General features: G+C 45.9%; 1 protein-coding gene and 1 pseudogene across 3 annotated transcripts in view; both read right to left on the minus strand.

Annotated features, from left to right (window-relative positions):
* The window catches only part of SPECC1 (sperm antigen with calponin homology and coiled-coil domains 1), a 261,258-nt gene that overhangs the window by 36,779 nt on the left and 211,390 nt on the right, over positions 1 to 13,089 (minus strand). For 2 of the 3 annotated variants that reach the window (XM_071219291.1, XM_071219292.1), the window contains exons 13-14: positions 9,049 to 9,165; positions 820 to 879 (exon numbers count right to left, since the gene is read on the minus strand). In XM_071219291.1, the coding sequence (XP_071075392.1) occupies positions 820 to 879; positions 9,049 to 9,165 (177 nt within the window). Of the gene's footprint in view, positions 1 to 48; positions 594 to 819; positions 880 to 9,048; positions 9,166 to 13,089 lie in introns of those variants that run through there. The other variant, XM_071219290.1, reaches the window with a different exon arrangement.
* On the minus strand, positions 6,099 to 6,197 carry LOC112308964 (U2 spliceosomal RNA; annotated as a pseudogene).

Here is a 13,089-nt window from a genome sequence, read left to right on the forward strand (position 1 = left end):
TCAGGGTTGTAGCCAATTTTCTTAATGTAGGTGTTGACTTCTTTAATGATTTCCTCGTATCTCGTCTGCCGTAGGGTGGCTCAGTGGAATCCATTTTGTTAACACCAACAATCAGCTGTTTCACACCCAGTGTGTAAGCCAGAAGGGCATGCCTGGGGGGTCTGCCCATTCTTGGAGATGCCTGCTTCAAACTCACCAACACCAGCAGCAACAATCAGGACAGCACAGTCAGTCTCAGATGGCCCTGTAATCGTGTTTTTGATAAAGTGTCTGTGTCCTGGGGCATCAATGATGGACACTTAATACTTGTTGGTTTCAAATTTCCACAGGGAGATATCAATGGTGGTACCACACTCATATTCAGTTTTCAGTTTATCCAAGGCCCAGGCACACCTGAAGGAGCCCTTCCCCATCTCAGCAGCCTCCTCCTCAAATTTGTCGATGGGTCTTTTGTCGGTCCCACCACATTTGTAGATCAGATGGCCAGTAGTGGTAGACTTGCCGGAATCTACGTGTCCAATAACCACAGTGTTGAGTCTTTTCCTTTCCCATTCTGACTTGGATTTAGTGGTGGTTTTCTGGAAACCTGTGTTCTGGCGGCAAACCCGTTGTGAAAAAGCCCACAGTGAATCTTAATGGAAAAAACTCTAAATCATAGGGGGTCTGACCAATGCATAGTTGTATATTCGGGATCATGAGTAACACACCTTGAACAAATGGATTTTCGTGTTCTGTAAGACATCGTTAGTAGGTGGCATAAAGCTCTTCCTCGTATAGTTAGGCTAAAGTGTGACAAGGATACAAAATAGGGTTACTTACCAGGCTGGGTTTAATGCCTACACTTTCAGCTGCTTCAAATGCCAACAAGAGATTCCTTTTCTAAGTTGAAAAGATAAAAAGATTGGAATTACCAACTAAAAATATAAAGCTTTTGCTAAGAAGAAACACCAACGGACACTCCATATAGAAAATCTATAATATACTTAAAAATTTAAGTCAAATACACAATCAATGGCCTCAGTATAAGAAAATAAATTGACAGGTTACAATTGTCACTAAAAATAATATTGCTGATTGACTCTTGACCATCAAAGATAAAGTTTTGTTAGCTGCTATTTTTTACTTTGTCTAGATACAGAACATACACTACTCCTGCTGTGTGTCAACGCTGTCTAATCATGATGCTACATCAAACAAATTATCAAAATGTGCATAGTTCATACAATCAAATGAAAAAAACACTGTCCTCCCTCCCAATCCTGGGTCATTGGAAGAACCCCTCTTAGCTTCTCTCTCTGGTTCTCCGGGTGACTAGCCTGCAAATCTGTGCCACAGCCTCACACCACTGTGTCTCCGTTTCGAAAGCATTGCCTACTAGTTTCCTCCCAGAATGAGGACTCCAGTATCATGCGCCTCTCTCTGCTCTTCCTTATAGCCACATGGCTAATTTTAGTACTTTTATTAGTTGCGTTTGTGACTTTAAATGACATCCTTATATCTCCATTTCTTATTCCAGCAATTATGGACAGTACTTCCTGACTCCACTGTATATGGTAAAGGAAAAGTTCCTCTCATCTTTCCTCCACCTTGTCAAATTTTACTTTTAAATTATTAAAACCTGTGATACTCACTTCCTTTTCTATAACCACATTTAAGTCTTCTGTCCTCTCTTAAGAGGACAATTCTGAAAACTGAAAACAATGAAGAGCATTTACAAAGTAGTACACTACAGTAACATTTCCTTCTCTATAGTTCGTCATGATGCTGTGCCACTAAAAACATTTTTTCAAAGGATTTTCCTCTTTGTGACCCAGCCGTATCACTGTTCTACGAAGTCCTTCAGCCCTAGTGTGCTTCAGAACCTCTTGCCAGTTTCTGCATAACAGCCCTGCTCCACTGGGGCAGGTTCATAGGCTTCTTTCTTAAGAATGTACGTTGGAGAGATACATTTTCTGGAAGCATTCATATATGAAAATTTCTTTTGTACTATCACACTTGGTTCATAACTTGAAGTTGAAAATATTATTTTCCCTAGAATTTGAAAGATACTGCTCCATAATCATTTATCCCTAATTTGTTGCTTCTTTTTGAGACTCTTTCTGGTTGTTCTCTGGTATTTCTTCATCTGAATACATTTAAGAATCATTTGGTCATGCCTCTTCACCTCCATGATTTATATGAAAGTCATTAGGATTATATTAAAATGTAATTAAGTTAGTAAATTAAGTATAGTTGCTAGCTAAGGGTTCTGTACATACTCATGTTTTATGTTCCTCAGTAGAATTTTGTAATTTTATCCACTTGGATTTTATAAATAACTTTATACATTTTCTATCCCCACTGTGGCTTACAGCCTCTGTCCTTGCCAGCATACCTAGTGCCTGAAGATTAAGGGGTCCTGATACTGAAGCAAACTAGGTACCAGATCACGGGGAAACAGAGACACGGCAATGCACGTTTTCTGCTGGTCTGGGGCTGCGGTCTTGCAAAGCTGGCCATCTGCAGTCAACTTGCCCAAGCTGCCAGCCATCTTCTTCCAAATTAAGGGAAATGAATGGGGGTGAACTGGAAACCTTTCATGTTCCCATGACAGTACTTTCTGTTCTGTTGAGACAGGAGCTGTAAATTGGCTCCTGGCTTCCTTTAATTTAGCCCAAACTATGGAAGGCAATTCTCCTGTTTTGGTACTAATGAGCCCTTTGTCCTTATTTTAAAAGTCCTTTTGTTTAGTTTGTGGGAGGAAGGTTTTGTAAGCCAGTTTTTAGGCTACCATTATTTCAGAAGTCAAGATACAAATATTTTTTATGGCTTTTGGCATGTAAAGCAAGATTGTGTTCTAAAATGTTACACCAATTTTCAGTTTCATCAGTAATTATGTCCATTTTCTCATACCCTGACCTGCATAGAATATTATCGTATTTTTGGACCATAAGATGCACCTAGGTTTTAGAGGAGGAAAATAGGAAAAAATTTTGAAGCAAAAAATTGTGGTAAAATATTTAACATCCTTTAAAGCAGAAATCATGTAGCAAACCAGGTCAGCTACATTTGGACTATAAGATGCACCCCCATTCCCACCCCCACCCCCCACCCACCAAATGGGGGAGGTGCATCTTAGAATCTGAAAAATACGGTAGTTTTCTAAAATCTCTGCCACATGTGGGATGCTAAAAATATTTTATTGTTTTAATGCATATTCTTTGATTACCAGGAAGGTCTAGGAAAAAGGCAGTTCTAAACCTAAAGATTTATCCAGAATTCCCTCAAGACTGTTGTAGCCTGATTCTAATGAAACTGCTGGTGTTTTCTAAGCAGATACGCCATAAAGAAATGGTTCACAGTGAAAAACTGCCTCAAAATACTCTGAAATAGTGTGCCATACGACACGGAGCACTAGAGAGAGGTGGCTCTTGGTTAACAAAAGTGAGTCTTATCCATCTTGGTGGCAGCAGGACAGTGGTGACCAGCATTGTGGTGACAACGCTTCACAGCCCCTGTGAGGAGGCTGGTAGGAGGAAGAGACCACTGCCAGGGAGAGACAGAGAGTGCCTGGGCAGAGCATGGAAGGGCCTCCCGTCCCCAGCGCCTGCAGTGGTGCCTGTGGTGGCCAGGCAGGGGTGTACTGGTTGGGGGACAAGCGCAGGCATGGAACCTTCCAGCTCTAGGACAGTGAAAGTCCCCAACCCATGGTTTCAGAACTTGGCCACTGGCCTGGCCAGCACGGATCTCACCTGAAACTACCAGGAGTAGGAATCCCAAGTCCAGAACTTCTCAGTGTTTCATTTCAGACAGTGCTCCAAGCACACCCCATTCTACGTTTAGTGCGGAACACTAGAGTGGAAGTTTCACAGGATGACAGATAAATCTTTTTACTGAAAAATGCCCAAACCTCCACTGACTGTAACTCACAACCTCTGACTGTATATCTCTTTAGTGTCTTAGAAGATATCCTTGTTAGTTTTACCAGAAATTCCCTACTTGATACTGATGGCAAACTCACTTGGTTTAATTATGTCCATCTTGATAGGAAATGCTCATGATTTCCGAACTTTCTAGGCTGTATCATGCAATTTTTAGATTTTGACTTGAGTAGGTGTTTACAAACACAGGCCTCTTTTTTGGTGCCCTGACGTATTGGTACCCGCCCCACACTGGGAGCTTGCCAGAACAAGGCTCTTGCGGCAGGGGCTAGACGTCACTGATCCTAACAATGGCAAAGGGGTGCATTTCCCTCCAATTACCTTGTTCCCCTTAAAACAGACCTCACGCATGCCTCTTTCAGGGAGAGCTGCCCTCCTTCACCCTGTCTTCTCAGGGGGGAGATCACCTTGTGCTGCCTCCTGCATGAGCTCCATGTGACACTGCTGACATGCCATTCCGAAAACCTTCATCTGTGACTTTGACATGTATGAGTTTCTCTCAGTATACTGACCGGAAGCATTGCTCAAGCATGCTCATCACACATCAGGCAATGCTGAAGATTCACTCCACCCAAGTGCATCTACACAGGGGCATTCAGGAAGCAGGAAGCAGGTGTTCCCTGGGTGGGGCAGGGGGCGGGGGAGTGAGGGCAGGTGGTAACCAGCAGAGTCTGAGGCTCCAGGACGTAGACCCAACTCCAGCTAACAAGGAGGCTGTGAAGCCACAGAGGCCTGAAAATGGAAATTCCAGTGATCTGGAGCTGACTCCTCCACCTCTTCAGAGACCCACAATCTGACTTAGGTGCTCCCTGGTGACATTCATTACTGATAATGGAGAAGAATTTTGGCCCTGCCGGTACCATGAGGACAGTGGGAAGTGAGGAAATTGTGTGGTCTGTTTGTGCTAACAGAACATTTCCATGGCTGCAGCAGGTCTCTGGAAGCTGGCTGTGTGTGGTGTGCGGGGATCGCTGGGCACGCAGAGCAGGACGTGCAGCTTCAGTCCGTAGGAAGCATGCTTACGGCTTCAAAGTGTGAAAGCAAACATTTTAGGCTCATTACTTTCCAACAGATCCTTATTGACTGGAGGGCAAAGGGCCCAGGTGTATTTGTACACAGATACTTCACACTGCCACAGGGACACCTGCTTTAGACAGTGTGCATATCAGTGCGGAGACTTACACTTACCACAGTTTTAGTAAGGTCTTCTGATTATTTTGAATTGTTTTATGCCCATTGTTTACTCATTTATTTTGGTAATATCACAGGGAAAAGGCAGAGACGGAAGAGTGGAGAGGGCAGGAAGGAGAGGAAGGTCAAGGTCACTGCTGGGCTTGGGCTGGCTGCTCCTTCCTGTCTCCCCTTGCTGGGTCAAACCTTCCACCGAAACAAACACGGGAATCTTCACGGTTTGCTCCTTGGTCTTTCTTTTATGCCTCTGTGGTACTGTGATTTGTAATAAGAAATCTTATTTGGTCTTTGTCCACTGTTCCTGGCATGGAGCCCTTAAAGCCCTTGTAATTTCTTATATTAGAGCCACAGGGGCATCTTTTGTTATAATACTTGGGTTTTGTCTTCAGTTCCAGGACGGCTTCAGAGCGATGGAGGCGAGGCAGGTGTCTTTCGGAAAGCCCCTAGACAACTGCAGGACGTGGCGGTGGCCAGGGGAACCAACTGCGTGATTAGAGGCTTGGTGCGTTTTGTCTCAAGGCTTTAAATACCGCTTATGTCTCTCCTGTCCAATATAGTAGCCATATGGCTACTTTAAATGAAAAGTAACCAAAATAAAAAATTCACAATTTCAGTCACACTTGCCACATTCTATGTGCTCAAGAGTCCATGTGGCCAGTAGTGACCAGACTAGACAGCATAGATAGAGAATGTTTCCATCATTTCACGAAGTTCGGGCAGTGCGGCCTTAGTCACTGACGACCCCAAATCTGTCTTTCCAGCTCTGAGTTCCCTTTGGACTCCCGATTTGCTATCCAATTGCTTGTCTGACCTTGCCACCTGTATACTTCATGGACATCTTAACATCATTTGAAACAGAACTCAGTTGTTGTTTTCCAAATGTTTAACAATCCTGTCCAAGCACCACATAGAAAAGTGCTGTGAAATGTTAATATGCTGTGATGGTTAATTTTCTGTGTCACCTTGGCTAGGCCACGATATCCAGATATTTGGTCACACATTATTCTAGATGTTTCTGTGAAGGTATTTTTAAACTGTTAAGAACAGATACTACATTTGATCTTAGCCCAAAGGCTGAGAAGCAATCTGTGAAGGTATTTTTAAAATGAGATTAATGTTTACAATAGTAGACTTCCCACAGAGCAAAATATGCTCCATAATGTGGGTGGGCCTCATCTCATTAGTTGATGGCCTTAATAAAAAAAGATCTTTCCCTAAGAAGAGGGAATTCTGGCGGCAGACTGCCTCCAGACTCGCTCTGCAGCACCAGCTCTCCTGTCTCCAGACTGCCAACTTGTCCTGCACATGTTCAATTTCTCTGTCTCCACAATTGTGTGAGGCAATTCCTAAAGAGAATTCTGTCTTCCTCTATACATCCTATTGGCTCTGTTTCTCTGGAGAACCCTAACACACACTCTAAAAAATTAAATCCCTTTGTTCAGTTACTCCCACCATCAGTGCCATAACCATTTTTGGACTCTTTATTTTAATGTGGGATAATCAAAATAGAACTTTTAAAGATATCTACCTATTCCTTCTCCATCTCAGAAAATGGTCCTGTCAAGCGGGACACCTGGAGTCACTGATGACTCTTTCCTCTGACCCTCCTCTACAACCACTCAGTCACTAAGTCCAGCTGACTCTATTTCCAAAGCATATTTTGAATATCTTTCTATATACATTGCTACAGAGACAGGGTAGCAAGAAGACAGGAAAATTCCTTGGCCAGTGCACTAGGGAAACTGAGACAGAAAGCTGAACACAGTGGCCAAGCAATTCACAGCCAGGCACAGACAGTCACCGGGGGAAGGCCCCTGAGTGCCTGGCAGGGGGCAAAACTGAGAAAATGAGGAGCTCAGCCCCAGGGTAACCTTTCTTCCCCAGGCCTCTCTTTCCTGGAGACAACACCTAGGACTCAGTTGTGTTTCAGCTCCAGGCCCAGAAATGCAGCAAAACAAGGTGGGCGATGCCAGAACCTATGCAATAACTAATGACCCCCTGTCCTGGCACTGACCAATCACTGGAGACCAGGACCCTAAAAGGTCCCACCTGGAAAACTGATGAATGTTCTGCTGAGACCCTCCGCTGAGATCTCCCCTAAAATTCCTGCCTGTGAGGGAGAAATAAAAGCCTCAAGAGAAAGGACCCAGCACACCTGTGCTCTCTATGGGGCGCAGCGGTGCCATTTTACTTCCCTTCTCCTTTCCCCACTTCTTTCTTCACAGGCACACCTGTCTCCCAAACTCTAGAACAATGGGCAGCAGCAGCTCAACCAGGGCTGACCCCCTGAAGCTGTCCCAAGGGCCCCTTTTCTCTGACTTCCCAGTGACCTCAGGCAGCCCAGCCTAAGCCCTTCCTTGTTTCACTGTCTCCGGCGTTAATAACTGTACCCTCATAGTCACCTGGACTCATGTTGTGAAGTCTTTCCTACATGAAGTCAAGAGCACACACATTACAGCGGGCCATGGATAGATCTGCCGTAAAACTACTGCCCCAGGTAATGGGTGAAGCTGGAGAAACCAAGTTCTCACAGTGACCACTGCAAACAGACGCCCAACTGGTAGCTCCTGTTTCAATCTTGTTTTCTTTCTAATTCATTATGTTTCACAAAACAGCCAGAGATCTTTAAAAAACAGGGATAGTGTCTCTTCATAGATTGGACTCCTTCGATGACTTCCCATAGTGCCTGGAGCAAAATGCTAACTTCTACCAGCAGAGTCACGCCCAGAGGCACTGCAGGGTCTGGCCCACCTACACCCCTGCCCCACCCTCATGCACCTCACGCAGCTGGCCTGCCTCTGTGGCCTGGACTGCACCAACTTGTCTTCTTGCTCTGTGCTTCCCAGCCCTGGAAAGCTCCCCTTAGCTCTAAGCACTGCTGGGCCCTTCACGTTCTTTCTTTAGACTCGGCTGAAGTCACGCCTCCTGAGGAAGACCTCCTCAGGCTCCTCATCTGAATCATCCTCCCACTGTTCACCATTACCGCACTGTCTCATGGCCCTCCCATGGCTTATAACTCTGTGCTTATTATGTTCCTTACAGGTTTCTCACTTACTGATTGTCTCATGAGGGTGGAGAATACATCTGCATTGCTCCCTGCTGTCTGTATTACTGCGCGTGAGGCTCAGCAGGAAATGTGTGTTGGATGAATGAGTGCAGAGACCTCCAGGTGTTTTCCGAAGCACACTGTGCAACAGGATTCTGTAGGCTGTTCCAGGTCGGCGTTTTGACAACCGAGCCTGCGGGCTGCATCTAGCCTGCAGCCTGTTATTATAAATAAAGTTTTATTGCAGCACAGCCTGCCCACATTGCCCATGACCACTTGGGCGCTCCAATGGTACACTTGAGCCGTGACAGAGCCCCACAGATCCACAGAGTCTACCATTTGGCCCTTAACAGGGCAGGTCTGCCAACTCCTGTTGCAGGTACTTTGAAAAAGAAGGCTTGGTGGATGTGATCTATGCCAGGGCAGATGGGGCCGCACAGGGTCTTTAATGAAGTACCTGAAGCCCTGACTGCACTAATGAGCACAGCAAATCTCTAAAAGCATGACAAAAAGTACTGTTTCCCGAGTGTATTTGAGCAGGGAACTCTTTCGTGATGTTTGTTGGTTCTTTGAAGACTTTGAAAAAAGGGGGCCAAGATCTGCACACCATGAAGTTGAGACTCTGTTAGGACTTTCTCTGGAAAACGAGCGACAGGAACTTCTCAGTGGCCATGTAAATGGGTTTTCACTACGTTCCCCTAGGTAACAAGGGTCTCTGTTGAGAAGCGACCCTGAGAAGCATTTACTGAGGGTGGGGCTCTACAGTGCAGCCGCACAATCAGCAGTTATCCGTACCTGGTACCAACATCCTCATTTCTACTTCCCATCTCTAAGCCCTACCCCACCAGGACGCATTCTGGAGAACACCCAGGGTGACGGGCAGGGACTCACTTTCTCCTGGCTGTTCAGCTCCTGGTACGGGATGTGAGCAGGCAGGTAGGTATGGAGAAGAGCACAGAAGGCCAAGCCATCACTCCAGCTGCTGCTGAAATTGGTAATATCAATGTTCTGTAGGGGGGAAAGCAGTGTTAATTATCCATTGTGCACAGTAACAGAATAGGAATGAGACTGTGGAAAAATGGGTATCCATCTTTGGGTTTGCTGTAATGCAAGACAGGAAACTACTCAAGTCTGCAGGGAGTACATTTAATTTTGGAACCAGGAACAGCCGGGTGTTGCCTAAATCTTGAAGAAAAAGGCTTTAGACCTCAAAACACTAGGGAATTTCTGTCTGGTATATTAAAGGCTCTGGGAACCTTATTCTCAAATTAACCCACTTGATAAGCTCTGTGTAGCATTTCCCAGCCTTATTCGACCAAGGAAGACTCATCATCATCACCATCAACATAACCACCATCATCATCAGGTACAACCCTGATCAACAACAGTTGAACCAAGACAAAACAAAAAGATCATGAAGACCTATGGGGCCGTTCTCATGGCTTGCCCCTCGACCTCCCTCTTCTGTCCACAGTGTTAAAGCTTCTCAGCAGGAGACAACCCTGCTGGCACCCCCAACACTGGGGTCATGAGGGTCAGCGGGGGAAAGGAGCTGCCCCTTTGGGACAGGCAGGGATGCTGGAAGCTACTTAGTAAATCATGAGGAAGAAACCCATGTCCAACTTTATATGGCAGCCCATGGAGATGGTGGCTCCTAGTGGCTCTAGTGTACCTCCCCTTCTCACATCTGCACACCTGTCCCCTCCTGCTTCTTCCTCCCTGACTGGCCTTATCCCAGCAGGGGTTTCTTCCCTGATTCACAGAGCTCATCTCAAATGAAAATGTCCCAAATGAAATGTCAGTTCCAAAGCCCACTAACTCTTTAATGCTCAGGCAGGGTGCTGTTGTGGCTGCGTAAATGCACTGACAGTCTGGGCAGGGCCGGGCGGGGCCTGCAGAAGCGGCACCCACTTAGAGCTGAGTTGGAGCCCCTCTGGTCTAGTTGAAGGACACGGGAAAATGTGGGGCTTCTTCCATACTCTCCCCACAGCCACTGGGTGCTAGGAGGCAGTGAGGTCTTCCTCCTCCTCTGGACACCCCACCCTGGGAAGCAGGAAGCTGGCAAGGCCAGCTAAGGTGCATAGAGGTGGTAAACAGCCTGTCCTTTCTGGAGGAGCAGACACTGACTGCTTATCCCTCCTTGTGCCCAAGCCACATGCAACACTCCTCGGTGTAATCCTCGCTGCCCTGGAAAGGAGGGGAGGCCTTTGCACCAGAAGCCACAGGTGGAAGTGTGAAGAGGAGCAGGGCATGAGGTTCAGCTGCAAGGGGGAAGGGAGGTGATATAGAATTCCCTAAGTGTGTGTATAAACTGCAGACGGAAATGTGAAATAAGAAATGTGATATAATGTGTTTCCTGTGAGGTTTCCTGAGGGTTTTAGAAGCAAATGGCCTCTAATCTTGTCTGAACTTTTTATCTAGGCTTCCTCAGCATCAGTTTGAGCTATCATGGCCCAGTAAGATGGGGTAAGTCAAAAACTTCAGTTTACAGTAAAGAAACTGAGGCCAGAGGGGGTGCTGCTGCAGGTCGCACACACTGTTCACCTGAAAAATGAACGCGCCAGGCAGCCAGGCCCCATGGGCCTTCGGGTCTTTTCCATCGAACCTCTTCTCCCTCCACCTGGGTTCAGGATGATCCTGTGGACCCCAGAACCTCCCCAAAGCACCTGCTTGCAGTAATGTGCCTTGTTCTCCAATCTGTAACAACGCCCCTTCATACAGTTTTCATGACTCAAGCACAACCAAATTTTAAGAGTTGCTAAGCATCTGCGTTACATAAAAAACTGAGAATGACCTTGTTGAAAGGGCCCCGGCTCCATTTCAGAGTGAATGTACAAGAGCTGGGCTTAAGGCGATAGTCTGGAATTTTGGCTTCAAAAGTCTCTTTTGGTCCAACAGCTATTTGATGAGGCATGGAGGCTGCTTTAGAAACGGAACACTTTGATTTTCTAGTTTCCAAAGAGGTTTGTATGTTTAAAAAAGCAGAGGAAGTACTAGGTGGGGGCTATAACACACCCAGTTCGCTCGTAGTCCAGAGCACTGAAACCAGATGCTGCAGACAGCAGAGCCTGGGTTGGGGGTGTGGGAAGCAGGCCAGGCTGCCCGAGGGAATTGGCATCACTGCTCTTAAGACACTGGACCTGTTTCCAAACCCATCCAGAACTATGGTGCCTGTGATTTTCGGGAAGGAGAGCCAGACTTTTACTTCTGATTACCATTCATGGTGACCACTGGGCACCTGCATGGACAGGCCTGGCCCGGCCCCAAACAGACAGCATTCTTCTGAAAGGCAACGCGGGTATAGGCAATGCCATGCCCAAGAGAAAGGCCACACTTTAGACAGAAAACCAAATGCTCCAAGGTCCAGATCAAGGTCCCTTAAGTAACTCTCCCTTAAATGGTGCTGGTGGTACACGAAGTGACATTTGTTGAGTATCAATGGTGTACCTTTGATACCGTGTATATTCTCATTTAATTCTCAGAACAAGCACACAGAAGTGGCATTGTACCTAGTTTGTGGGCGAGAAAGCTGAAGCAAAAAGAAATCGTAGTAGTATGAGAGTTAGGATCAAGGTCCAGTCTTGTCAAACTTGAAAAGCGCATGTCCTGTGAAAAGCTTCCTTCCTTCCTTCTTTCTGCTCTCTCTTCCTCCTCCCCCTTCCCTCCCTCCTTGCCTTCATTCCTTCACAGATTTACACCTAAACCTTATAGTGGTTGATAAATCTTTCTTTTTCTAAAAATGAAAACACTTTATACATGTATCTTCTGTACTATGTAGGACACAAAACATCATTTTTTTATCTGCACAATTATCAGAAGCATTTTAAGAGGCCAAACGCACCCCAAGGAGCATCCAGTATTTTAGTTAACTGCCACTTAACAACAGTTTTTGATCTGTAAGTATAAATGAGTAATAGGCTGAAATTACTCTCTCAGATATAAAATCTGGTGAGATGAAAGCAGGGTTGAAAAGATCAATCAAAATGACCTACAAGCTGAGGAGAGCTCAGAAGAGCTCAGACAGCCCAACACATCGGGACAGACACACTGCAGTGCAGACCCGCGCTGGCAGCGAGACCAAGCAAAGCCGTATCGGAACAGCGAGACACTCCCAAGCTACCCAGGTCATCAAATCTAACATCTAGGGAAGGAAATATCTCTCTTCCATGTAACCTGCATTTACCACGTTTAAGACTTTGAACTGTTCGGACACTGGCAGAGATGGAAGGCAGCCAGCTGTAATTTGTAATATTATAGTCATTCCAAGCATATATCGCTATCAAATAAAAAGTTTACCCTTCTTACTTCTGAGTGGAACAACCCCAATTCTAGTTCCCTGGGCGCCATTTGAAAATGTCCATAATCCTATTTGAACATGGGAGTATCGGTAATTCCCAATGCAACACAGCTGGCTGAACAATGGAAATGTGTGTATATTTATGATACCTCACATAAGATGAGAAGACCAACTTGCAAAGCACTGTACAAGCCTCAGTGGTTGCTTTTGCTGCTATCATTATGATAAAGGTAGTTTGTTACCGCTCACTAGGCTTCATCCGGGAGCTGGGAGGTGCACTGGAGCGAATGAGGAGCTGGGGAGACAGGAGTTTTATACTGCTCATGTTTTTCACATGAGCCAGAAAGGAGATGAGTTGATTCCTGCTTTATCAGATCTTCTGCTCACATCATTTGATTATTGCTCACCTGTGCACCTCTCCAGCCATAGCCTGAATGGCGCTCTAGACTCTCAGCAGCAGATCCAGGGGAGACACGGGGAGCCAAGAATGGCAGTAGATAGCCTCACTGAGCAAGGGAAGGGGCTACAAGTATTAAAGAAACCTGGGCTGTATTGGGGCCAGCAATTTTCCCAGGAGATCCTGTAGATAGGGCCATGTGGCAGTTCAAGGGTGTGGGCAGCAGCCTCGTGCTGTC

This window comes from Desmodus rotundus, chromosome 9 (assembly GCF_022682495.2).
Source record: "Desmodus rotundus isolate HL8 chromosome 9, HLdesRot8A.1, whole genome shotgun sequence".
NCBI classification, from domain to species: Eukaryota; Metazoa; Chordata; class Mammalia; order Chiroptera; family Phyllostomidae; genus Desmodus; species Desmodus rotundus.